The 25,958-nt window shown below is 40.6% G+C and overlaps 1 protein-coding gene across 1 annotated transcript in view; it reads left to right on the forward strand.

Moving 5' to 3' along the window:
- htr3b (5-hydroxytryptamine (serotonin) receptor 3B) overlaps positions 1 to 24,844 on the forward strand; it is a 29,747-nt gene extending 4,903 nt beyond the window's left edge. The window contains exons 2-8 of the mRNA XM_060934905.1: positions 5,156 to 5,311; positions 11,048 to 11,157; positions 11,349 to 11,518; positions 13,345 to 13,502; positions 22,152 to 22,362; positions 22,448 to 22,657; positions 24,579 to 24,844. Coding sequence (XP_060790888.1) covers positions 5,156 to 5,311; positions 11,048 to 11,157; positions 11,349 to 11,518; positions 13,345 to 13,502; positions 22,152 to 22,362; positions 22,448 to 22,657; positions 24,579 to 24,844 — 1,281 coding nt within the window. The remainder of the gene's footprint in view (positions 1 to 5,155; positions 5,312 to 11,047; positions 11,158 to 11,348; positions 11,519 to 13,344; positions 13,503 to 22,151; positions 22,363 to 22,447; positions 22,658 to 24,578) is intronic.
- The last annotated feature ends 1,114 nt before the right edge of the window (positions 24,845 to 25,958 follow it).

Here is a 25,958-nt window from a genome sequence, read left to right on the forward strand (position 1 = left end):
CAAAAGTTATCATGGCAACTGTAGTCCTCAGACATAGATACATAACTGTAAGTGTCCAGAGAGTCTTCCAAGTGCAACTTTTGACTGTCCATATGGGGCCGTCCTCTGCAGGAGCAATGTGATGAGCCTCCAGCCAAACGTAGGGCATCAGGATGGATCAGGCAGGTCCGAGGAGAAGAAGAGGTCAGCACTACTGGTGTCTCAGGATCGACATGTATCTTAACATAGAGGGACAGACAAAGGGAAGAGAGAGAAAACACAGGTTGTTAGGTATGCCCAATGTCACCGAAAGAGTAAAAACAGGATAGAGTGGTGCTTGAAAGTTTGTGAACCCTTTAGAATTTTCTATATTTCTGCATAAATATGACCTAAAACATCATCAGATTTTCACAAAAGTCCTAAAAGTAGATAAAGAGAACCCAGTTAAACAAATGAGACAAAAATACGATACTTGGTCATTTATTTATTGAGGAAAATTATCCAATATCACATATCTGTGAGTGGCAAAAGTAAGTGAAGCTCTAGGATTAGCAGTTAATTTGAAGGTGAAATTAGAGTCATGTGTTTCCAATCAATGGGATGACAATCAGGTGTGAGTGGGCACCCTGTTTTATTTAAAGAACAGGGATCTATCAAAGTCTGATCTTCACAACACATGTTTGTGGAAGTGTATCATGGCACAAACAAAGTAGATTTCTGAGGAGCTCAGAAAAAGCGTTGTTGATGCTCATCAGGCTGGAAAAGGTTACAAAACCATCTCTAAAGAGTTTGGACTCCACCAATCCACAGTCAGACAAATTGTGTACAAATGGAGGAAATTTAAGACCATTGTTACCCTCCCCAGGAGTGGTCGACCAACAAAGATCACTCCAAGAGCAAGGCGTGTAATAGTCATCAAGGTCACAAAGGACCCTACGGTAACTTCTAACCAACTGAAGGCCTCTCTCACATTGGCTAATGTTAATGTTCATGAGTCCACCATCAGGAGAACACTGAAAAACAATGGTGTGCATGGCAGGGTTGCAAGGAGAAAGCCACTGCTCTCCAAAAAGAACATTGCTGCTTGTCTGCAGTTTGCTAAAGATCACGTGGACAAGCCAGAAGGCTATTGGAAAAAATGTTTTGTGGATGGATGAGACCAAAATAGAACTTTTTGGTTTAAATGAGAAGCATTATGTTTGGAGAAAGGAAAACACTGCATTCCAGCATGAGAACCTTATTCCATCTGTGAAACATGGTGGTGGTAGTATCATGGTTCAGGTCAGTTTTGCTGCATCTGGGCCAGGACGGCTTGCCATCATTGATGCAACAATGAATTCTGAATTATACCAACGAATTCTAAAGGAAAATGTCAGGACATCTGTCCATGAATTGAATCTCAAGAGAAGGTGGGTCATGCAGCAAGACAATGACCCTGAGCACACAAGTCGTTCTACCAAAGAATGGTTAAAGAAGAATAAAGTTAAATGTTTTGGAATGGTCAAGTCAAAGTCCTGACTTTAATCCAATTGAAATGTTGTGGAAGGACCTGAAGCGAGCAGTTCATGTGAGGAAACCCACCAACATCCCAGAGTTGAAGCTGTTCTGTATGGAGGAATGGGCTAAAATTCCTCCAAGCCGGTGTGCAGGACTGATCAACAGTTACCGGAAACGTTTAGAGGCTGTCCACACGGCAACGGATTCAGGTGAATCTGATAAAATTGTTTATCATTTCGGCCTGGCGTCCACACGGCACTGGCGTTTTGGGTGCCCCAAAACGAGAACGGGTGCCAGAGTGGAAAAATCTGGCAATGGCGCCGGTGCGAAGTCATCTGGATGAGTAGAACGGATTTGTTTACAATGACGTCACAACCACATGACTAGAACAAGCAGCACTCTCGCTGTTTTGTATGAACCACTGCATTGCATTCACTTTTGTATACAGCTTTTCTTTTAAATAAACAAGTAACTGAACCATTTCTTGAATTTCTTTTTTTATTGGATAAGACTGCTTTTCAAAATGTTCACACACAATATAAAAAGTTATATAAATTATATAAAAATGCTTTTCAAAATGTTCACACACAATAAGAAAATTAAGTTATATAAAACTATGCACACTAATAAAACTAATTTGTACACACAGAAGGCAAGATTTCCTCGCGTAGTCACAGCCATCTTCTTCTTCTTGTTGTGTGTTTGTTCCTGTGAGTGCTTCATGCTGGGTAGAAGAAGGGGTTTATGCGCATGCGTCCTACTTCTTCTATTGTTCTGGTGTCTCCGATGGGACCGTCTTACAGCGCACGTAGAGGTGTGGCATGTGTATTGCATCGTTTTCAGCAAGCGTTGCGTTGCCATATGTACCTGATATTTTACTGATCCGTTGCCCATGTGGACGCGATATTTTTTTAAATAAAATCTCGTTGCCGTTGTCGTGTGGATGTAGCCTTAGTTGCAGTTATTGCTGCACAAGGGGGTCACACCAGATACTGAAAGCAAAGGTTCACATACTTTTGCCACTCTCAGATATGTAATATTGGATTATTTTCCTCAATAAATAAATCTCATCTCATTATCTCTAGCCGCTTTATCCTTCTACAGGGTCGCAGGCAAGCTGGAGCCTATCCCAGCTGACTACGGGCGAAAGGCGGGGTACACCCTGGACAAGTCGCCAGGTCATCACAGGGCTGACACATAGACACAGACAACCATTCACACTCACACCTATGGTCAATTTAGAGTCACCAGTTAACCTAACCTGCATGTCTTTGGACTGTGGGGGAAACCGGAGCACCCGGAGGAAACCCACGCGGACATGGGGAGAACATGCAAACTCCACACAGAAAAGCCCTCACCGGCCCCGGGGCTCGAACCCAGGACCTTCTTGCTGTGAGGCGACAGTGCTAACCACTACACCACCGTGCCGCCTCTCAATAAATAAATGACCAAGTATAATATTTTTGTCTCATTTGTTTAACTGGGTTCTCTTTATCTACTTTTAGGACTTGTGTAAAAATCTGATGATGTTTTAGGTCACATTTATGCAGAAATATAGAAAATTCTAAAGGGTTCACAAACTTTCAAGCACCACTGTACATTTTGCACTGAGTGCAAGCAGGGACTCCGGCAAGACTAACTATGACAGCATAGCTAAAAGGGAGAACCAGAAGGTAACACAGTCATGAGGGAGCCCTGGAACATAAAGCAGCCAGCCACTCCACCATCAACAAACCTGAGTGAACAACTGAGAATGGGGGGTGACCGCATTCATACGTCCCAGTTCACTAAATACTCTATGCCTGAGGACCCTCCAGATCTACTCCTTTACCTAATAAATTATGTCAGTACCTGGTTGTCATTCCTGATATCCATATTAGTTTATGGTCATTTAGCACAAAAGTATTTTTGCGCAAGTTCTAAGAAGATTTCTTCTTAATTATAAATACCTACTGATCATGTTTAAAGATGTTTGATGGATTTTTTAATGGAAATCGCTGTGATTCCGATCAAATACGAGTGATTGTATTTCACCACTCCACCATCTTGAAACCACCATGTTTGATGTAGTCCCTATATTGGTCATAGGGTGGCCATTTCCATAACATCAATAAGGAGGACACTTTGCAAAATTCAGTGATGCCAAGACAAAACCAGAAAAATAATCCCAAACCCATTACACATAATGGGACTCTGGTGCACTTCCCATGAATGATGTTTATTTTTGACACTTTTGGCCTTTCCTGTCACCCCTTTTGCTATGGATGAGTCGGTGTCGATCTCTCGGTCATCTTTTACTCCACAGTCATCGCTCCTGTATGACTGGTGATGATTGGCTGCATGGAAACACTGGAAATTTGTCAGCCATGACAAAATCGTGTCAAAATTAGGCTGTATTTGTGTAGTCTGAGTCCAGCATCAGCGATATTTACCCTCATAGCTCCAGTGCAAATCTAAAGAAGCCAATTGTCGATACCAAAATATCTTGGATGACTGACAACATTACTTTACTTTACCATTACTTTAATCCTGGAAGGCTGTAACAGGGATCACATTAATGCAGAAATTGTGCATTTTAACGCAAAAAAAAGTCCCCCCCAAAAAATGCATGTTCAGGATTTTAATGTGTCCTGGGACGCAGGGCTCCTACTTGAAGAATTTTTCCTGATTGCCTTGGCAAATCTGTTAGATTATGTTGTTTAACAAACATAGCAAAAGTAAACAGAATGAAAAGGTCACAGGTTCTATTCCAGGTTGCAAAGAATGACTGAAAAACTTTTAACTTCGTGGATTGTCAGTGAAAAAAATGGCAAGATCTTGGATGCACACTGCGATTGTATGGCGCTATATATATATATATATATATATATATATATATATAATCTCATCTCATTATCTGTAGCCGCTTTATCCTGTTCTACAGGGTTGCAGGCAAGCTGGAGCCTATCCCAGCTGACTATGGGCGAAAGGCTGGGTACACCCTGGACAAGTCGCCAGGTCATCACAGGGCTGACACATATGATATGAGGAAGACACTTTGAGCGGCTACAGCTAATGGATATCCATTATCCATATATATATATATATATATATATATATATATATATATATATATATATATATATATATATATAGGGCGGCACGGTGGTGTAGTGGTTAGTGCTGTCACCTCACAGCAAGAAGGTCCGGGTTCGAGCCCCGTGGCCGGCGAGGGCCTTTCTGTGTGGAGTTTGCATGTTCTCCCCGTGTCCGCGTGGGTTTGCTCCGGTTTCCCCCACAGTCCAAAGACATGCAGGTTAGGTTAACTGGTGACTCTAAATTGACCGTAGGTGTGAATGTGAGTGTGAATGGTTGTCTGTGTCTATGTGTCAGCCCTGTGATGACCTGGCGACTTGTCCAGGGTGTACCCCGCCTTTCGCCCGTAGTCAGCTGGGATAGGCTCCAGCTTGCCTGCGACCCTGTAGAAGGATAAAGCGGCTAGAGATAATGAGATGAGATGAGATATTTGGGACCCACAAAAAATGCCAGGTACCCCACTTTGGCCAGTCATGTGGGTCCCTAGACCCAGAATGAAAAATCCTAACACCATCCCTTTGTAAATATTACAAAAATTCATACTAATATTTCCTAAACATCCAGCAGTTACTAATGTACAGTCATCTGTTAAGTGATTTGTCAGGTTGATTCTGTCCCCGAGAAGCCGAAGAGGTCTGTGCTGAACCAGCTGACTCGCACGCTGCTGCGCCACTATGACTGTGGGATCCGTCCTGTCCTCAACTGGACCAGTCCTACCACGGTCTTCATTGACCTCATTATCCAGTCTGTGCTGGATGTGGTGAGCATGTTTACTGAGCTAATTATTCCTCTGGCAGGTTATTTCTGAGCATATGACTCAAGAGCAAGCTGAATTAGTTTCGGGAAAGAAAAAAAAAGCTTAATGGAAAATTAAATTTTTAGAGACATGAAGACACCATGCATTTACACTCCACTACCCTTACAGAAAAACCACATGAACTTCACATGTGATTTCTCACATGTGGAAAATGTGTTTTGCACATGGGAAACATGTTATTTGCACATGGGAAACATGTGGTTTTGGCCCAATTTTATGTGAATCACATGTGGGAATGTTTTACACGTAGTAACGTTTTCCACATGTGCTCTACATGGTAACACGTTACAAAATCTGATACCATGTATTCCACATGTGGTAACATGTGATCACATGTGAAATACATGGGAAATTCATGTGTTTTTTCTGTAAGGGTAGTGCAATTCTGGACTTCACACTTTCCACGCCGCTAGTGCAATTCTTACACACCACACCATGTACCTTATGTCTAAAAAGAACTACCTCAATGAAAATTGCTGCTAAATGTAAATGTGTGGGCGAATCTGTATGTGATTTTTTTTTAATAGTAGCCTACTTATTTGTAACTAACTCTTTCCATAGTTATTTATGTACATTGTTTCAGCTAGGAGGAACAGTATTTCATTTTTGAGTGTACGGAAGTGCAGGTAGTAATGATAATCAACATATCTTGAATCTTAAATGTTTGGTGAATATCTATCGTTTTGCACTGGAGCTATGAAGCTGGTTGGTCAGAAGTGAGGAAAGCTTATTACTTGCTAGCAGTTTGCATTGTGCAAACTTTGTGGCAATTTCTACAACACTTACATCAAAGATGGCAATGTAATACCATTTTAAATCAAGATATCAAAATACAACAGTATTGCATTAGGAATAAAACACTTGGGGGCATGCTGTTATCGGAAAATAACTTTGACAGTGTGGTGTAATGTGGCCAGATGCAAAAGAGCAAAAAATGCAAAATTGTTACCACCCCAAAATTTGTTTAATTTCCAATAACAGCTCCTGGATTGTTTATTTCCTCTTCAATGGCACCAATGGTTACTTTTTTGTCTTTAAATTAAAGAACGACATTTCATATTTAACCCATTCTATCCAGTTATAGTTAAGTTTAGTGTTAAGTTTACAAGTTTAGCTTGTCATGTTATAAATAAATAAATAAATAAATAAATAGAAACCCCAGAAAGCCTTCTATCCTGAAGCCTTTTCCCAAAAACTTAAAGATATGTCTTTACAGCTGCTGTCAGAGCTGCTTTAAGAAAAAAAAATTGACAGCGCTGTGGTATAAAATTCAATCCCAATTGAACTGTCACTTCTAATGTATAATAATGTTCTTTTTAAGTCTGATATCAAATTACATGTTGAAAAAGAAAGTGATTCCATCATTAAGTTGAAGCTTTGACAGGTTTTATTTTTTATTTTTTATTTTCTAACCGTACACTCTCAGAAAATAAAGTACATCATTCTGCCTTTAGGGGTACAATGACTTGTCACTGGGACAATACCTTCTAAAACAGGGGTTCTCAACCTTTTCTGCTTTAAGGCCCACCTATTCATACTTGTAACAGGTAGGGGCCCATTAAAAAAATTCCCCAATTATTTTGGCTCATCTATTCTATTAGAATCTAATAATCTATTGTAAAGTGTATTAATGGGATGCAACATCACTCCCTGTTACAGATGGGAGCCCAGAGATTAAATAAATGCAATAAAAACAAACTGTTTTTTAATGGTAGGTATTGTATTTAAAACTGTATGGATGTGCCAGAAGCCACTATAAAACCATGTATGCAGGGCATTCTCACTCAAAAGGGATTAATGATCCAAAAGTGGAGTCTGGTCCATTAACACAAGCACTTATTGCCATGTTTGTGTACAGCAAAAAAGCAAGTTATTAAAACCAAGAAGTACACTCAAAAGAAGTGGCTATAGAAACCACTCAATGGGATTAGATCCTTACACGCTAACAAAGAAGGATTTTTCCGATGAGCTGGAAAATGATCCATCCGTTGAGTTCCCCGACATCTCAAACTACCTGGTGCTGCAGACATCGTTCTACACGGACACACAGATGAAAACCTGGAAGAGTATGGAGGAGTACAACTTTTTATATGTGGCTGGATTAAAGATCCTGGGATCAAAACATTACAAGATAGATGGCAGTAGAAGGATCTAAATGCAGGAAGAGTGTTTATTAGCAGGCGTGACATTTAAGTCAAGTCAAGTTTATTTTTATAGTGTTTTTAACAATAAACATGGTCACAAAGCAGCTTTATGGAGAATTAAAGACTTTAAACATGAGCTAATTTTATCCCTAATATATCCCTAATCTATCCCCAGTGAGCAAGCCTGTGGCGACAGTGGCAAGGAAAAACTCTCTCAGATAACATGAGGAAGAAACTTTGAGAGGAACCAGACTCAAAAGGGAACCCATCCTCATTTGGGTGATAACAGATAACCTGATTATAAATAACTCGCTTCTATAACTGTGTCCTACATAGTCACAAAGTCTAACTGTGCTACCAGGAAAATCATTATAGTTTTCACATGGAGTCTGTTTTGTTGAAGTTATAAACTGGTCATTGATGGAAACTTGAATGCAAAATTGTTCATGACAACTGCAGTCCTAGAGTTAGCAAGTCAACTGTAGTCCTCAGACATACGGTAAATGCATTACTGCAAGTGTCCAGAGCCATCTCCCAAGTGTGTTTTTTTAAACAAAAGCAAAACAGAAAGCAGAGTATTTAAACAGCGCTACAAACATGGCTAGAAACAAACGTGACAGTGATAATGCTAATACTTTGCAATGCCTCTGTGAAAACAGCTTCCATATATGTGCGTGCTGATTGCGCTCAAATCAGCATCAGGTGTTTCCCATAACGACTGGGTCCCAAGCGTGCGCACAACGGGCTCCGTGAGCGTGCGTGGTCACTCGAGCTGCGCCACATTCAAGTGCGCAAAGGCGCAACAGTCAAGTGTTCACCTGCTGTGTGACCACAACTTTTAGCTCACGTGTATATCACCATCAAAATGGCTCATTTTCATCGATAACCCATCGCAAAGCATCGCGAGCTGTAGTGTGACCATAGCTTAATGAGACGGATGTGACGTCAGAGGCAACCCAGCAATTGTACCCTACTATGAGTAAAAATGAGCTTCAACTTCAAAAAAAAATTTGTGGCCTGCTAATGGGCCGTGGCCCAGTGGTTGAGAAACACTATTTGCAAGTACTTATTTGTACCCTTTATATACTGTTTGGGAACATATCTGGATGTTTTTGGCCCTAAAAAGGGACACATAGTTACCTTAAAGGAACAGTCCACCATAATTCCATAATGAAATATGCTCTTATCTGAATTGAGACGAGCTGCTCCGTACCTCTCCGAGATTTGCGCGACCTCCCAGTCAGTCAGACACAGTCAGATGCGCTGTCACTCCTGTTAGCAATGTAGCTAGGCTCAGTATGGCCAATGGTATTTTTTGGGGCTGTAGTTAGATGCGACCAAACTCTTCCGCGTTTTTCCTGTTTACATAGGTTTATATGACCAGTGATATGAAACAACTTCAGTTACACAAATTGAAACGTAGCGATTTTCTATGCTATGGAAAGTCCGCACTATAATGACAGGCGTACTAACACCTTCTGCGCGCTTCGGCAGCGCATTGATACGGAGCTCAGATATCAATGCGCTGTCGAAGCGCGCAGAAGGTGTTAGTACGCCTGTCATTATAGTGCGGACTTTCCATAGCATAGAAAATCGCTACGTTTCAATTTGTGTAACTGAACTTGTTTCATATCACTGGTCATATAAACCTATGTAAACAGGAAAAACGCGGAACTACAGCCCCAAAAAATACCATTGGCCATACTGAGCCTAGCTACATTGCTAACAGGAGTGACAGCGCGTCTGACTGCATCTGACTGACTGGGAGGTCGTGCAAAGCTCGGAGAGATACGGAGCAGCTCGTCTCAATTCAGATAAGAGCATATTTCATTATGGAAGTACGGTGGACTGTTCCTTTAAGGTCTAATAATTAGCCTTCGGGGTACATTAGTGTCGATTATACCTTGGGGGACCAAAATGGACTCCTACTCTACCCCTATTTCTGACAGTGTATGCCATACAGTGTCAGAGACCATGTCAGTAAATCATTCTGTGTGAATTGAGTGTGTGATAATTTAGATATGGAATTTTTGCATGGTGCTAAAGTGGAGGATATAAGCTTTCATTACTTGTTAGCAACATTAGCCTTGTAACTCCAGGATAAAACTGAACAACATCAAGCACAACTGAAAAATTCAGACATCAAGAATGTCTATATTTGGGCTAAAAGGGAGATTTTGTGTCAGTTTTGTTTTTTTATAATTAGTTTATAAAGCAAATCAGTTACTCATTTTGTTTCATACTGGTCTTTAAAATTTTAAATATGAATAAAAGTAATCTAGGATTCTCTTTACAGGATGGACAGATGCAGAAAATGACCACAAGCATCTGGTATCGGCAAGTTAGTGCCATTTTTTTTAAATCAGTAAGCTATGTTTTATATAGAGGTGGCACCTATCTGAGCCGAATACACAGTACTGTACTGAGATGATACTAGCAATAAATGGTGGATCAGATATTGAAAAAACCCCAAAACATATCAGACATTTGATCCTGTACCAAATTGCAAAGATTGGAATTGGATTAGAAAAGTATTTTGATTTTGGAATTGGAAATTTATACAAAATAAAAAGAGACTTGCCTGTTTTTTTTCCTTTTGTTAGGATTGAGTTTATTATATTTATACTTTATTATATTTATTATATGTGCCACGTCATGGGATTTTTATACCAGATATGCTGTTTATAGAATACGTAGAAACGGCGTTGAAAAGCGTGCAATGTTATTTTGCACCGTTTTTGCTGGCTGATCCAGTAACTATCAACAAATAATCACCTCAGTAGCGCCCCTACGGGACACATTTACCACTTTTAACATCATGCACGACTGAGACAAGTATAGAGCTTCCTTCTGACATAAAAATTGGCGAATGACATTTTGATTTGTAGTTAAAATGCATCGATCATGTAAGCAGTTTTTGTGCAGCATTCGCTTGGTGGCACTAATAGTTCACCACGTGTTTTCTTGACCTTCTGAGCAGCATTTTGTGGTGTGTTGCTCAACAAATCTTGGAAATTCGCTAATAATCTACAGTCGAGAATCTCTCCTGATGGATTCACAGAGGTCCTGTATCATCTGTAGTCAGTGCCTGGAAAATGGACCAATTTGGGTTGCGTGCACATGATTTCATGTCAGGTTTACAGTAACTTCCCTTGGTCTAATTTTACTTTAGTTTGTATTTTTTGCACATGGAGGCCTGGTAGTTTAATGCAGCAGGTATAACTCAAAATCCATAATCTGAGCATCTGGTATGAAAATCTGGTGGACTGACACATATTTACTATATTTACAATGCAACTGATTTTTGTGTGAAAGAGTTTAACTGTGAAGTACTTCAGTAATTAAAAAACAATAATAAAAAATAAAAAAACAACAACAACCCACCAAACCCAATATCTGGTGTGTTTCAATATCGGCTGATACTCAAGGTTTCAGAATTGGTACCAGTACTGGAAAGAAAAAGTGACATCATGGCAAAAATTTCTTCAGCTATTTTCTAACTTGAATAATTAACCATATCCTCCTTCAATTTCAGATCTGGAAAGATGAGTTTCTCGTGTGGGATCCTGAGGAATTTGATGGCATCACAGAAATATCACTTTCCTCCGATGCCATCTGGGTGCCTGATGTCATCATCAGTGAATTGTTAGAACAAACAAACAAAAATATGTATTTATGAGCCACCCTACAACCTATGTATCAAAATATTCAGTTCACAATCTGTCACACACCTCCACCTATATGGTCTAAGAATTAGCAAAAGAACCAATATTTACATGTGATAACTTTGGAATTATTGGCACCCCTGTTTTACATGTTCTTTCCTCTCTGTTTAGTGTGGATGAGGGCAAATCCCCTGTTATCCCATATGTGTATGTCAACTCCTCTGGGGTGGTGAAGAACTACAAACCCATCCAGGTGGTCTCAGCCTGTGACTTGGAGATTTATGCCTTTCCCTTTGACAAGCAGAACTGCACTCTGACCTTCCGCAGCTGGTTCCATTCGGGTAAAACCTTCTTGTTTATGAGAGCTGTGACTTGTCTCACAGTGTTAGTGTCAACAGTCAGATAAATACATGTTGTGTATTACAAGTGACTAATTAGATTGATAAAGAGTTTCCAGTTGAATTTAGATTTGTTTCCCAAATACAATAAAACATTTCAGTTCATATATAGTTATTTCTTATTTAGGTTTTCGAATGCTAGAGCACCTCTGAATAATTAAACCCAATTTTATTTGTATAGTGTGTTTAACAACGGGCGGCACGGTGGTGTAGTGGTTAGCACTGTTGCCTCACAGCAAGAAAGTCCTGGGTTCGAGCCTAGTGGCCAGTGAGGGCCTTTCTGTGTGGAGTTTGCATGTTCTCCCCGTGTCCGCGTGGGTTTCCTCTGGGTGCTCCGGTTTCCCCCACAGTCCAAAGACATGCAGGTTAGGCTAATTGGTGGCTCTAAATTGACCGTAGGTGTGAATGTGAGTGTGAATGGTTGTCTGTGTCTATGGTGGGGTTTACATTAGACCGTATCAGCGGATCATCAGATTAATGTTTTTAAAACAATTAGCGTGCACACAGCAACACCAATACACGATTCGCGTGCACACAGCAACACCAATACATGGATACGCTCGGCTCCGCAGGCATCCTGCGCTCCAAATCACTCCGCCCTGAACAGCGAGTGCCCTCTGGAGGGTGCGCACTCCGGCCCTGCGCAGCTCACAGAGCGCGCGAGTGAAGCACACGAGCAGTGATTCGGGACTGAGCCGCTGCGTGTATGATCTCAGTGCATATCACTTACCACTTGCAAGTGGAAGGATGGCAAGCCTAAAGACAATCATAACTACACAATGGGCAGTATTTGCATCAGTATTTGCAGTATTTTCATACTTTTATACTCTTTAATGAAAGGTGATACAAGGCGGAAGTCCGCGCCGTTTTTCAGCAGTCGCGTCACATGACCAACGCCAGCGAATCAGGAAGGTGGCTGTCACAGTGACGTTGTCCAATGACGACGCCAGCTAGAGCTCAGCACAGCGTATCCGCGTATCCTCAATGTTTACACAGCACCGGAGCTGACACAATCTGGATTGAATACGTGGACCCTGGCAGATTCCCGTTTCCCGGCGTTTCCAGGCGTTTTAATGTAAACGGACAGTGCATCCGCAAAGAAAACGAGACAGATACGGTCTAATGTAAACTTGGCCTAAGTGTCAGCTCTGCGATGACCTGGTGACTTGTCCAGGGTGTACCCCACCTCTCGCCCATAGTCAGCTGGGATAGGCTCCAGCTTGCCTGCGACCCTGTAGGACAGGATAAGCGGCTACAGTTGATGGATGGATGGATGTTTAACAACAAATGTTGTCACAAAGAAGCTTAACAGAAATCCAGATGTAGAGTTAGATCCCTAATGAGCAAGCCAGAGGTGACAGAAGTGAGGAAAAACTCTCTAAGATGATATGAGGAAGACACTTTGAGAGGAATCTACATCTTCTTGTGGGTGATACCAGATAGCATGATTATATATTTGATTACAGTACAGAGTTGGAGAAGAGTAAGTAAATATGTTGAAAGGCTGATTAGTATGAGTATATTGTGATGAAGAATCCAAGGATAAACAAAAGACAGTCTTTATGATTACAGCAGTGGTTCATAGCTACAAATCTACAGTATTATCATTGTGAGATCCTGAAGCTCTCTCTTTTCTTGTAGGCGTCTTGAACAAACATGCACTCTGGATACTACGAGGGAAAAGCAAATTAAGGCAGATGTAGATTATAATGTTCCTCAAACTCTTGCTCTTGTTGATGTATATCTTTCTCTTTGTTGAATGCTTGCAGTGGCTGAGGTGGATCTGGCTCTTTTGAGAAACGCTGAGGAAATCGCCACTGACACCCGAGAGTACATGAACGACGGCGAATGGGAGCTGCTCTCAGTGCCTTCTCATTACTGGAAACTCAACTTGGCTAACAAGGATTACGCTCACATCCAGTTTAATGTGAGGATCAAACTGTAACTTATTAATTTAAACAAAACATTTCAGTTGTTCACATAGAAATTTTTAAATATATTTTTATGTTTAAATATTGTCTTATTTTATATTTACCTGACCACAATTACTTACAATCATAGCTTTCATATTTTTTTATTTGTAAGTCATTTTGAAAACTGTATTGGTTTTACTTCCACTTTAATATTATGGGATCCGTCTAGGCACATCACTACAGTGACGTGGTCGCTCTGACAGTTTCAGCCGTCAAAATGTCTAGGGAACATGACAGTAGTGGTTGCCCTGTTGCCTTCTACTGGATTATTATAGAGGTTTTCTCCTCTCAACCACACCTATGGACAATGTAGAGCCACCACTTAGCCTAACCTGCATGTCTTCGGACTGTGGGAGAAACCAGAGCACCCCCACGCAGACACAGGGAGAACAGGCAAACTCCACACAGAAAAGCCCCCACCAGCTGCTGGGCTCGAACCCAGAACCTTTTTGATGTGAGGTGAGAGTGCTAACCACTACACCACCATGCCGCCCTGTTATGTGCTAATTTGTGTAAATTCATTTCATATAATCTTCATTATGTCCAATTCATTTGCAGATTTTAACAAAACTACAAATATGATGATGCAACACTGGCAATAAAAATATACATGTATACAGGGAGTAGTTAGACTGCAAATTATCATAGGAATAGTCAAATTTAATAATTAATTCATTCATCTTTAGTAACCACTTTATCCTGGTCAAATTCATGGTGAATCCAGAGCCTGGGAAAACTGGGAACATTGGAACACACCCTGAATGCAACATTAGTTTATTGCAGGGCAGCATGCAGACAGTAATTTACGCCTAGGGGGAAGTTTAGTGTCGCCAATCCACCTACCAGCATATTTTTTTGGGAGACAGGAGGAAACTGTAGAACCCTAGAAGAAACCCACACAAATATCCTCCTGAGAACCAACCCATAGACCTGTGTCCTCTGTAGTTGACATTTGTTTTACGTGCACACCCTCTTACTCTTTCAAGCTATTTACTTGAATCCTGGTGTCTTGTAAAGAGTATATCCTGGGCTTTCCAATGATATATCATGTGACTAGGAGGGTTGCTGGGAAATTCCTAGTAAGGAAATCACAACAAAAGAGAAATTGAGAGACACATTTTTTTCTTCGTTCCCAGGAGGATATGTCTGGACCCTGATATAGATGACTTGCAACCATGTGATCAAAATGTGCTATGTCATGAGCATCCACCATGATGGTGGATAAACAAAGAAACTAGGATGGCAGCTGCTGAAAGCATGTCTGTAAACAGTGCTGGATTTTCTCAGTATTACCACGATCTGAACGATCAAGTGAAGACATATAGTGTGGTTTTGACCCATTTTATTTTAAAAAATCAGGCTTTTCTGAAGATAAGATGCTTCTACCGACCATCGAGTACGAATACAGGCCATTTCGGCCTATGACCATTTTGTCCAAAGCCTTTTTCATACATACTATCAGTTATTTTATATTTCAGGTATTGGTTTGTTTGAAAAAAGGAGGAATTCTCGATGGAACTTGACTGAAGCAAAACACATTTTTGTTAAGCAAATGAGTGCCATAGTATGGATCATGTTAAATCTTTAGGCACCGAGCAGCACTCTCGTGGGGGCTTCGTTCGTGAATCCAGGGCTGAGGCGCGGTCCTATCGACCCGAGACCGCGCTCTTTCCAAGGGGGAGGCTTATAAGGAGGTGCCTGTCAAATTTGGCTTCGCTGCGAGCTCCGTTGGCCAAGTTATTAATTTTTAAAGCCAACTGGATCATGTTAAATCTTCAGGCGCAGAGCAACGCTCTCACGGGGCTTTCATTCATATTTATACCTGAAATATAAAATAATTGATAGTGCGCCTGAAAAAGGCTTTGGACGGAATGTCTTAATTATTGGACGAAATGGTCACTGGATGAAGTGTCTTGATCCCCTTGTCTCCTCTCCGTACTAAGCCTCAGAGTTTCCTCTTTCTGAATCACGGACTGAATTCTAAAAAATCGGAATGTGCCATGGTCACGAGTACTGTTGTGACCACAAAGATATGGCATAGCTAAAAGAACACTTAAAGCAGTGAACAAACAAAGAGAGTTGTGCACGCATGACTATGTTTTGTATGGCATGTCACTTGACCCCGCATTTGTATCTCCACCAACATGGCAGACATCCGGGTTTCTATTTTGCTTTGACGTCACTTGCAAGTCAAGGATAGGACTATTTGTATTTTTCTTTTGAAAGCTTGCATGAAAGGTTCACATTGCATCTGGTTGGGACTAGAGTTATGCATTAGGACTGAACAGGAATGTTTACTTTGATGCTTGATCAAACATACAGTCAGATATGAAGCTCATTGTACAAGAAAAATATAAATTAATTAATGTGAACATGAACAATGCATTTACATAATTAATTAATTAATTAATTTATTAATTTTAATAACAGCCTGGTCAGGATAATGTTGGTTTAAATTAGGCTACTAGTTTGTTTTGGCCTATGTTTTGGGATACAGAACCAACTGTTAGGAAAAAAAAAAATTTGGTTTGGGTCACACCCACTTTGGGTTTAATTCCGAATACAGATACAGATATGAATATTAGGCGCACTAGACAGACATTGACACAGATAATGGCGTTGTGCTGCAACTCATATTGAATTGAGTACCAAATTTTCTCAAGTTTGAGCCAATAATTGGCAAAATTGTGGCTAATCGTTGTGCTAAAGCTGTATACCTTACATGAGGCTCTCAACTGTAGTCTTGACCTTGCATTGTGGATACAGCTAACTCTATGACATGTAAATGCTAAACCCATCTGTGAGTAAAGGGAAACATGGAAGGATACCTGGAATTCATTACTACCTGCTGAATCCAGGCTTTGAGAACAGACTTGGTCATGGCACGTCTTTTTTCCCACTGCTACCTGTCTTCTTTGATCTATAAACACAGAATGTAAAACATTTTTAAGCTGCTACTGTAGTATTGACAGCAATCTGACAAGTGTCACACCCAGTACACTAAACTGTATGGCTGTTAGTAACAGCACACTAATGCTTATAGATGAGGCTTAACGGCAGACAGCATGCTGTGACGATGGCGATAATGAGACTGTCTCTCTGCTGTCTGATCAATGAGCTTCATGGTTGGTGGGAAGAGCAAGCCAATGGCTCTGAGCTGCTGCATAAGCCACACTGTTTCACTGAGATGCTCATACTGGAGAGGAAGGCACACACGGGCACTTTGATTACCTTTCCTCCATGGCTCATTGGCACGAGCCGTTTAGGGATCCATATTTGCGTTTTCATTCATCGGCCAAATGGGCAGGATGGGGATGGGATGGGGGGGGCTGTTTAAGTCGGTGTGAAATTGCTCTTTGTTGCTCTGTGAAAGTTTAAGCAGCCTTAAAAGAGGTAAAGTGACACGGATGGTTAGCCAGTCCGACTTTAAGCGGGCTCTGAAAAAAGTGCAACTGAGGGCTTTGTGCTGTCTTTTTCTGAAGCAATTATGGCAGCACTCAAGAGGATCTGAGATATGAGAAAGCTATTTTAGCTCTAAAATGAGCACTTAAAATGAGTACTTTCCTAATAAACTGCTCAGTTTGGCCCTTTAGGTGTGTGTATGAAAGAAGACATATGTTGATGTCTCATCTCATGATCTGTAGCCGCTTTATCCTGTTCTACAGGGTCACAGGCAAGCTGGAGCCTATCCCAGCTGACTACGGGCGAAAGGCGGGGTACACCCTGGACAAGTCACCAAGTCATCACAGGGCTGACACATAGACACAGACAACCATTCACACTCACACCTACGGTCAATTTAGAGTCACCAGTTAACCTAACCTTCATGTCACTGGACTGTGGGGGAAACCGGAGCACCCGGAGGAAACCCACGCGGACATGGGGAGAACATGCAAACTCCACACAGAAAGGCCCTCGCCGGCCACGGGGCTCGAACCCGGACCTTCTTGCTGTGAGGCGACAGCGCTAATCACTACATCACTGTGCTGCCATATGTTGATGTATTTTTCTGAAAATGACACAAGATCAACTGACCCAATGCCAGGTGTAAAAGCACATTTGGGATGATACCAAAGTATGTACAGGACAATATGGCATTTGCAGCATATCCTAGTGAGCACTGATTGATGGAAGACATAAAACCATTGGAACAACCTGACTATACTTAAATTAGCTCAACAAAACATGTTCATATTGGTCCCCCTGATCCACCTTGATCCAGCTGTCCAGTCAGTGTTTCTCAATGTCAGTGATTTAAGGCTGCATTTCAAGGATGCCATGGCATTGAATATCTAGGATCCTTCAAATTCTACCAAGGTCCATGTCATTCTTTCAAGGATGCATGTGGGGATCCTCGGCGTTCTTAAATGACCCTCAATCCTATGCATATGTACAACCCCGATTCCAAAAAAGTTGGGACAAAGTACAAATTGTAAATAAAAACGGAATGCAATAATTTACAAATCTCAAAAACCGATATTGTATTCACAGTAGAACATAGACAACATATCAAATGTCGAAAGTGAGACATTTTGAAATTTCATGCCAAGTATTGGCTCATTTGAAATTTCATGACAGCAACACATCTCAAAAAGTTGGGACAGGGGCAATAAGAGGCTGGAAAAGTTAAAGGTACAAAAAAGGAACAGCTGGAGGACCAAATTGCAACTCATTAGGTCAATTGGCAATAGGTCATTAACATGACTGGGTATAAAAAGAGCATCTTGGAGTGGCAGTGGCTCTCAGAAGTAAAGATGGGAAGAGGATCACCAATCCCACTAATTCTGCGCCGACAAATAGTGGAGCAATATCAGAAAGGAGTTCGACAGTGTAAAATTGCAAAGAGTTTGAACATATCATCATCTACAGTGCATAATATCATCAAAAGATTCAGAGAATCTGGAAGAATCTCTGTGCGTAAGGGTCAAGGCCAGAAAACCATACTGGGTGCCTGTGATCTTCGGGCCCTTAGACGGCACTGCATCACATACAGGCATGCTCCTGTATTGGAAATCACAAAATAGGTTCAGGAATATTTCCAGAGAACATTATCTGTGAACACAATTCACCGTGCCATCCGCCGTTGCCAGCTAAAACTCTATAGTTCAAAGAAGAAGCCGTATCTAAACATGATCCAGAAGCGCAGACGTCTTCTCTGGGCCAAGGCTCATTTAAAATGGACTGTGGCAAAGGGGAAAACTTCTCTGTGGTCAGACAAATCAAAATTTGAAGTTCTTTATGGAAATCAGGGACGCCGTGTCATTCGCACTAAAGAGGAGAAGGACGACCCAAGTTGTTATCAGCGCTCAGTTCAGAAGCCTGCATCTCTGATGGTATGGGATTGCATTAGTGCATGTGGCATGGGCAGCTTACACATCCTGAAAGACACCATCAATGCTGAAAGGTATATCCAGGTTCTAGAGCAACATATGCTCCCATCCAGACGATATCTCTTTCAGGGAAGACCTTGCATTTTCCAACATGACAATGCCAAACCACATACTGCATCAATTACAGCATCATGGCTGCATAGAAGAAGGGTCCGGGTACTGAACTGGCCAGCCTGCAGTCCAGATCTTTCACCCATAGAAAACATTTGGCACATCATAAAACGGAAGATACGACAAAAAAAGACCTAAGACAGTTGAGCAACTAGAATCCTACATTAGACAAGAATGGGTTAACATTCCTATCCCTAAACTTGAGCAACTTGTCTCCTCTGTCCCCAGACGTTTACAGACTGTTGTAAAGAGAAAAGGGAATGTCTCACAGTGGTAAACATGGCCTTGTCCCAACTTTTTTGAGATGTGTTGTTGTCATGAAATTTAAAATCACCTAATTTTTCTCTTTAAATGATACATTTTCTCACTTTAAACATTTGATATGTCATCTATGTTCTATTCTGAATAAAATATGGAATTTTGAAACTTCCACATCATTGCATTCCGTTTTTATTCACAATTTGTACTTTGTCCCAACTTTTTTGGAATCAGGGTTGTACAAGGTGGGGCCTTTTCATTGCATACTTTCCAACCCCCAGAGAATGAAAAGCGGTAGATCAGATAGTGGAATGCAGTCTTGCCCTTCTAGGAGGGTCTGGGGGCATGTCCCCCTGGAAAGTTTTGAAAAAAAAAAGATGTAAAATGGTGCATTCTCCTGAATTCGGAGTGCCATATTTGGAGAAAATTGATCAGGAAATTGGACCGACATACTTCACAAAATGCATGCTTCTCACCTTGCTTCAATGCATGGATAATCTGATGACCAATTTGCCTTGACCTTTTTGTCATAGCGAATCTTTTTTCTTCGGAATTTTCATTGTTTGCAATCACCAGAGTGTGTTGGTTTTTACAAACACTGGCGCAATTTGTTGTAATGTGACCTCATTGCCGATTGGCTAGAACCATAACAACAACCAATGGAATGGTGCAATAAAGCAATACAATTTAGATTCAACATCATTATTGTGCTATTCCACTGGCTCTTGGCTTCACTTTATATGACTATTGATGCTATATTCTTATGCCGAAAACAGCTGAAACGAGGTCAGAAGAGCAAATCCAAGTGTTCTCTGATTATTTTGTAATGTGGTAATTTTTAGAACTAAAAGTGGTAGGTGGCATTCACCTGCCAAATGAAGTACACTACTGCATGAATTGGTAGAGTTACATTACATTACAGGCATTTAGCAAACACTTTTATCTGGAGCGACATCCAACATACCCAGAGCAGCCTGAGGAGCAGTTGGGGGTTAGGTGCTTTGCTCAAGGGCACTTCAGCCATTCCTGCTGGTCCAGGGAATTGAACTGGCAACCTTTTGGTCCCAAAGCTGTTTCTCTAACCGTTAGGCCATGGCTTCCCCGTGGGAGTTGGCAAATACTGTATGTCAGTGACACACACAACTTCATATAGGGGACACAAGTGTAAACTGTGGTCTAAGATTAATATGAAAACATTAATCTGGGGCATGATTTTACTGTGGGGAGTCGTACTTTTGGAATGCAGGGAATATGCAGAAAAACATGGAGGATCCTGATAAAGTGGCAAAATGTGGGTTGACATTAAAGAGCCTGCTGAGATTGGTGCCTGGGACACAATGCACGACTAAAGCGGTTTTCATATTTCTAAGAATGATTGGTTTTGCAAATACAATTTAATTTTCTTTCTTTCTTTTAAAGCATTCACATTCCCAAAAGTATTTACACCCCAGTTCTGTAGATGGTGGTAATGTACTAAGATTACAATTTACCAATAACAATAGAAAAAGACACACACCTGCACAATTACTAGACTGTTCCATTACATGTTCTCCAAATGACAGAAAGGAGTCTTGCCGAGCCTCTGAAGGATCTGACTTCATCCAACTTCTGTCCTACCAAGGACACATCACTGACATTGAGAAACACCCAGTATGTCTTTTTTGGTTCATATTAAGTTTGACACAGAACCATAACCAGGAGGAAAATTTTAGTGAGGTTCACATTGCAGAAATGTTCATGATGCTGCCTTACAACTCCAGGGTCCTGGTTGGATCACAAGTTTGGTTTACTGTCTGTATGGAGTTTTGCATGGTCTGCCCATGCCTGTTTGGGTTTCCTCAAGGTTTTCCAGTTGGGTTACTTTAAATTGCCTCTAGGTTTGAATGATTGTGTGAATCTATGTGCGCAATGGACTGCACATCCCATTCAGGGCATAGTCCCACTTTATACCCAGTATTCTCAAGATAAGCTTCTTATCCACCACTGCTTAGAATGTGTAATGCAAGCTTTTCCTAAATAGTAGGTTACATTCTGCCACCATGTTATCAAGATGTCACCGTTTCCATATTGAATTTGGCAATGTACTTGGGGAAAAACTTGGAGGAAAAACCTCTGATACTATTGAGATCTGGACCTGGACATCAATGTCCTTATAACTAGTTATAGATTAGATTAGATTAGATTAGATTAGATTAGATTAGATTAGATTAGATTAGATTAGATTAGATTAGATTAGATTCACTTTATTCATCCCACATCGGGGAAATTCACGTGTTACAGTAGCAAGAAAATGTCAAACATATAACAAATAAAACTGAAATAAAAATTAGACAAATGAAGGATTAAATACAAAGGGCTAAAAGTATAGAAAAATTGCCTTATTGAGAGGCTCGGAAAAATTGCACATTACAGGTAGACTCTGTATATAAACACACATACATAAATTTTATATATATATATATATATATATATATATATATATATATATATATATATATATATATATATAAGCATGCATAAAAATAGTTTCAGGCCTATATTATTGCACATAATAATTGCACATAATAATTGCATCGATGAGAGATGGCAGAGGTAGTAGTGGTGAAGTAGTGCAAATATAATGACAAACAGGTTATTAGTGCTATGTTAGCCAGGACTAATAGATCTTTGAGAGATCTGCGGTCTCTCACCTCTGAGTTGGGGTGGGGAAAAAGGTGGTAATGTTTATTTCAAGGGTGAATATGAAGGGCTGCTACCCATGTGGTCATGCCCCTGACTAGTGTAGCTAGTACTGGTGTACTTAAACAGCACAAATCCTACCTTTTTGCCTGTGTGTGCATTTAGGTACTAATCCGCCGGCGCCCCCTGCTGTATGTGGTCAGTGTCCTTATCCCCAGCATCTTCCTCATGTTGGTGGATGTTATCAGCTTCTACCTGCCACCAAACAGTGGCACCCGCATCACCTTCAAAACCAGTATTCTGCTTGGGTACACTGTATTCAGGGTTAACATGATGGATGAAATCCCAGCGACAGCCATCAAAACACCTTTGATTGGTATGCTATGAACTGTCTTAATGTTGTTTTTATAAATGTATGTATATGTATATCCCAGGTACTAGTCTCGGTTGGTGTGTTGTAGGTGTTTTCTTCGCAGTTTGCATGGCTCTCCTGGTGCTCAGTTTGGCTAAGTCCATTTTTGTGGTGAAGCTCCTACATCACAGCCCTGACGAGATGAAGGACATGTCCATCTCTGCCTGCTTACTGCACAAATATGGTTCAACTGAGCAGAGCTTCAGTGAGAGTCTTTTCACCTCTGTGAGGACGATGGATGATGTGGATCACTCAGGAGGTGCATGTTGCATATTCAATGGAGAATGCATCTTGTCTTTTGTTATTATACTCATTTACAAAGGGATGTCTAGGATAGGGGTGTTTTTCAATTTTACAGTGGTGTTTGAAAGTTTGTGAACCCTTTAGAATTTTCTATATTTCTGCATAAATATGACCTAAAACATCATCAGATTTTCACAAAAGTCCTAAAAGTAGATAAAGAGAACCCAGTTAAACAAATGAGACAAAAATATTATACTTGGTCATTTATTTATTGAGGAAAATGATCCAATATTACATATCTATGAGTGGCAAAAGTATGTGAACTTCTAGGATTAGCAGTTAATTTGAAGGTGAAATTAGAGTCAGGCGTTTTCAATCAATGGGATGACAATCAGGTGTGAGTGGGCACCCTGTTTTATTTAAAGAACAGGGCTCTATCAAAGTCTGATCTTCACAACACGTTTGTGGAAGTGTATCATGGCACGAACAAAGGAGATTTCTGAGGACCTCAGAAAAAGTGTTGTTGATGCTCATCAGACTGGAAAAGGTTACAAAACCATCTCTAAAGAGTTTGGACTCCACCAATCCACACTCAGACAGATTGTGTACAAATGGAGGAAATTCAAGACCATTGTTACCCTCCCCAGGAGTGGTCGACCAACAAAGATTACTCCAAGAGCAAGGTGTGTAATAGTCGGCAAGGTCACAAAGGACCCCAGAGTAACTTCTAAGCAACTGAAGGTCTCTCTCACATTGGCTAATGTTAATGTTTATGAGTCCACCATCAGGACAACACTGAACAACAATGGTGTGCATGGCAGGGGTGCAAGGAGAAAGCCACTGCTCTCCAAAAAGAACATTGCTGCACGTCTGCAGTCTGCTAAAGATCACATGGACAAGCCAGAAAGCGATTGGAAAAATGTTTTGTGGACGGATGAGACCAAAATAGAACCTTTTGGTTTAAATGAGAAGCGTTATGTTTGGAGAAAGGAAAACACTGCATTCCAGCATAAGAACCTTATCCCATTTGTGAAACATGGTGGTGGTAGTATCATGGTTTGGGCCTGTTGTGCTGCATCTGGGCTATGACAGCTTGCCATCACTGATGGAACAATGAATTCTGAATTATACCAGCGAATTCTAAAGGAAAATGTCAGGACATCTGCCCATGAACTGAATCTCAAGAGAAGGTGGGTCATGCAACAAGACAACGACCCCAAGCACACAAGTCGTTCTACCAAAGAATGGTTAAAGAAGAATAAAGTAAATGTTTTGGAATGGCCAAGTCAAAGTCCTGACCTTAATCCAATCGAAATGTTGTGGAAGGACCTGAAGCGAGCAGTTCATGTGAGGAAACCCACCATCATCCCAGAATTGAAGCTGTCCTGTACGGAGGAATGGGTTAAAATTCCTCCAAGCCGGCGTGCAGGACCGATCAACAGTTACCGGAAACATTTACTTACAGTTATTGCTGCACAAGGGGGTCACACCAGATACTGAAAGCAAAGGTTCACATACTTTTGCCACTCACAGATATATAATACTGGATCATTTTCCTCAATAAATAAATGACCAAGTATAATATTTTTGTCTCATTTGTTTAACTGGGTTCTCTTTATCTACTTTTAGGACTTGTGTGAAAATCTGATGATGTTTTAGGTTATATTTATGCAGAAATATAGAAAATTCTAAAGGGTTCACAAACTTTCAAACACCACTGTAGCATCTGATTTTCTTGATTTTATTCTCGGTAGTGCAACGTAGTGCATTTAGATGAGCTGCAGTCAGTGTAGCTAAAACATGACTTATATTGTGGGTTGTTGTATCTAATAAAGCATGTGGATCAGTATGTTGTTTTCTATTTTTTGTGTATCTATGTGTAATAATTGTAATAATATATTGTACTAAGTCAAGTCATATCTGTCTTCTCCATCCAGGCTATGAGTTCGATCTCTCACCCGAGCCAGACCTGTTGTCTCTCACAGAAACTCAATCCAGTCCACCACAACTGGAGAAAATCCTACAAGAGCTCACTACCCTCAAACTTTTCCTCCAGGAGGATGAGAATGATGGAATGGCTCAGAAAGACTGGCTCGCTCTCTGTTACAAAGTGGACAAGTTGATATTTCGCATTTATCTCCTCATATTCACCATTTACTCCAGCACTCTCCTGCTGCTGTGGAGCAGCTGGAGCTCAGTCTGAAGCATCAGTACTGCAGCGCAAGACAGACACCTAGACATATATAAAGGGACAAAATTACTATATGCAATGAAAATACATTGGGAAACATCAATAAAGAGCTATTGTCTCACCACTTCTTTAATTTATGCCCTGCATATGAATTAATGTATTTGAAATAAACTGATTAATGAATTGGTAATAATAAAACTGAAAGTTAATTAACAATTAATTAATTAATTAGTCTTCATTATTTCAGAATGAAAAAATCAAACCAAAACATTATATTATAAAAACTAAAAGGGACAGAGTAAATAAATGATGGGACTCATTGAGACATCCATGGACACCCATGGTTGTCCTGGCCTGACTTATACTGTCCCATAAAAATAGATTTATTGTTCAAATATGTCAGTCCTGGTCTTCTTTGAGCCAATCTTTATGTCATCTTGTATACAATTTAAAAGAAAGCAATCATGTCTTCAAAAAAAGAGTATTAGAAACTTTCACTCTTGGCAACAACATTTTTCCACCATTTTTGGTTCAATGAAACACAGGTTTTGTACACAGGAATATACATAGGAATATGGGAGGATTTGTCTTATATAGTAGGACATTATGGATGTTAGTCCTTAAATGCTTTTTTTCCTTCCAAATGCAAGATGTTCTTGAAAAGTAACATATTTCCAATTTCAAACAATACCAACAATAACCATGAAAAAAACTGGATCATCATCCATTACACTGGCGCCGAAACCCTGTTCGAAAGGGTTTACTAATTTTATCTAGATTCCCAAAGGTGTTTCAATCAAAGTCCTTCCCATGCCACAAGACACATCGGGTGGCACCAATCTCTGTTTCAGTAGCCCTTGGCCTCCCACATTGCTAGGATTACAGTGGGGGGGCTGGTCCTCTGGTAACCACTACTCGCATCTGTCTTGCAACATGCCTTGCCAGGTGGCAGTAGGTACCATTTTAATGATGGTCTTTGGTATGACCCAACCATGAGTAAAAGTCACAATTTCCCAGTCAAGAGGCAGACACACTAACCACTAGGCCAACTCGTGGTTCCAAAGATGTTTAAAATCTGGAGTTTCAGGCAGGAATGAAAATACTTACAACTTTTTTTCAAGGTTGT

The sequence above is a fragment of the Neoarius graeffei genome, chromosome 12, assembly GCF_027579695.1.
Source record: "Neoarius graeffei isolate fNeoGra1 chromosome 12, fNeoGra1.pri, whole genome shotgun sequence".
NCBI classification, from domain to species: Eukaryota; Metazoa; Chordata; class Actinopteri; order Siluriformes; family Ariidae; genus Neoarius; species Neoarius graeffei.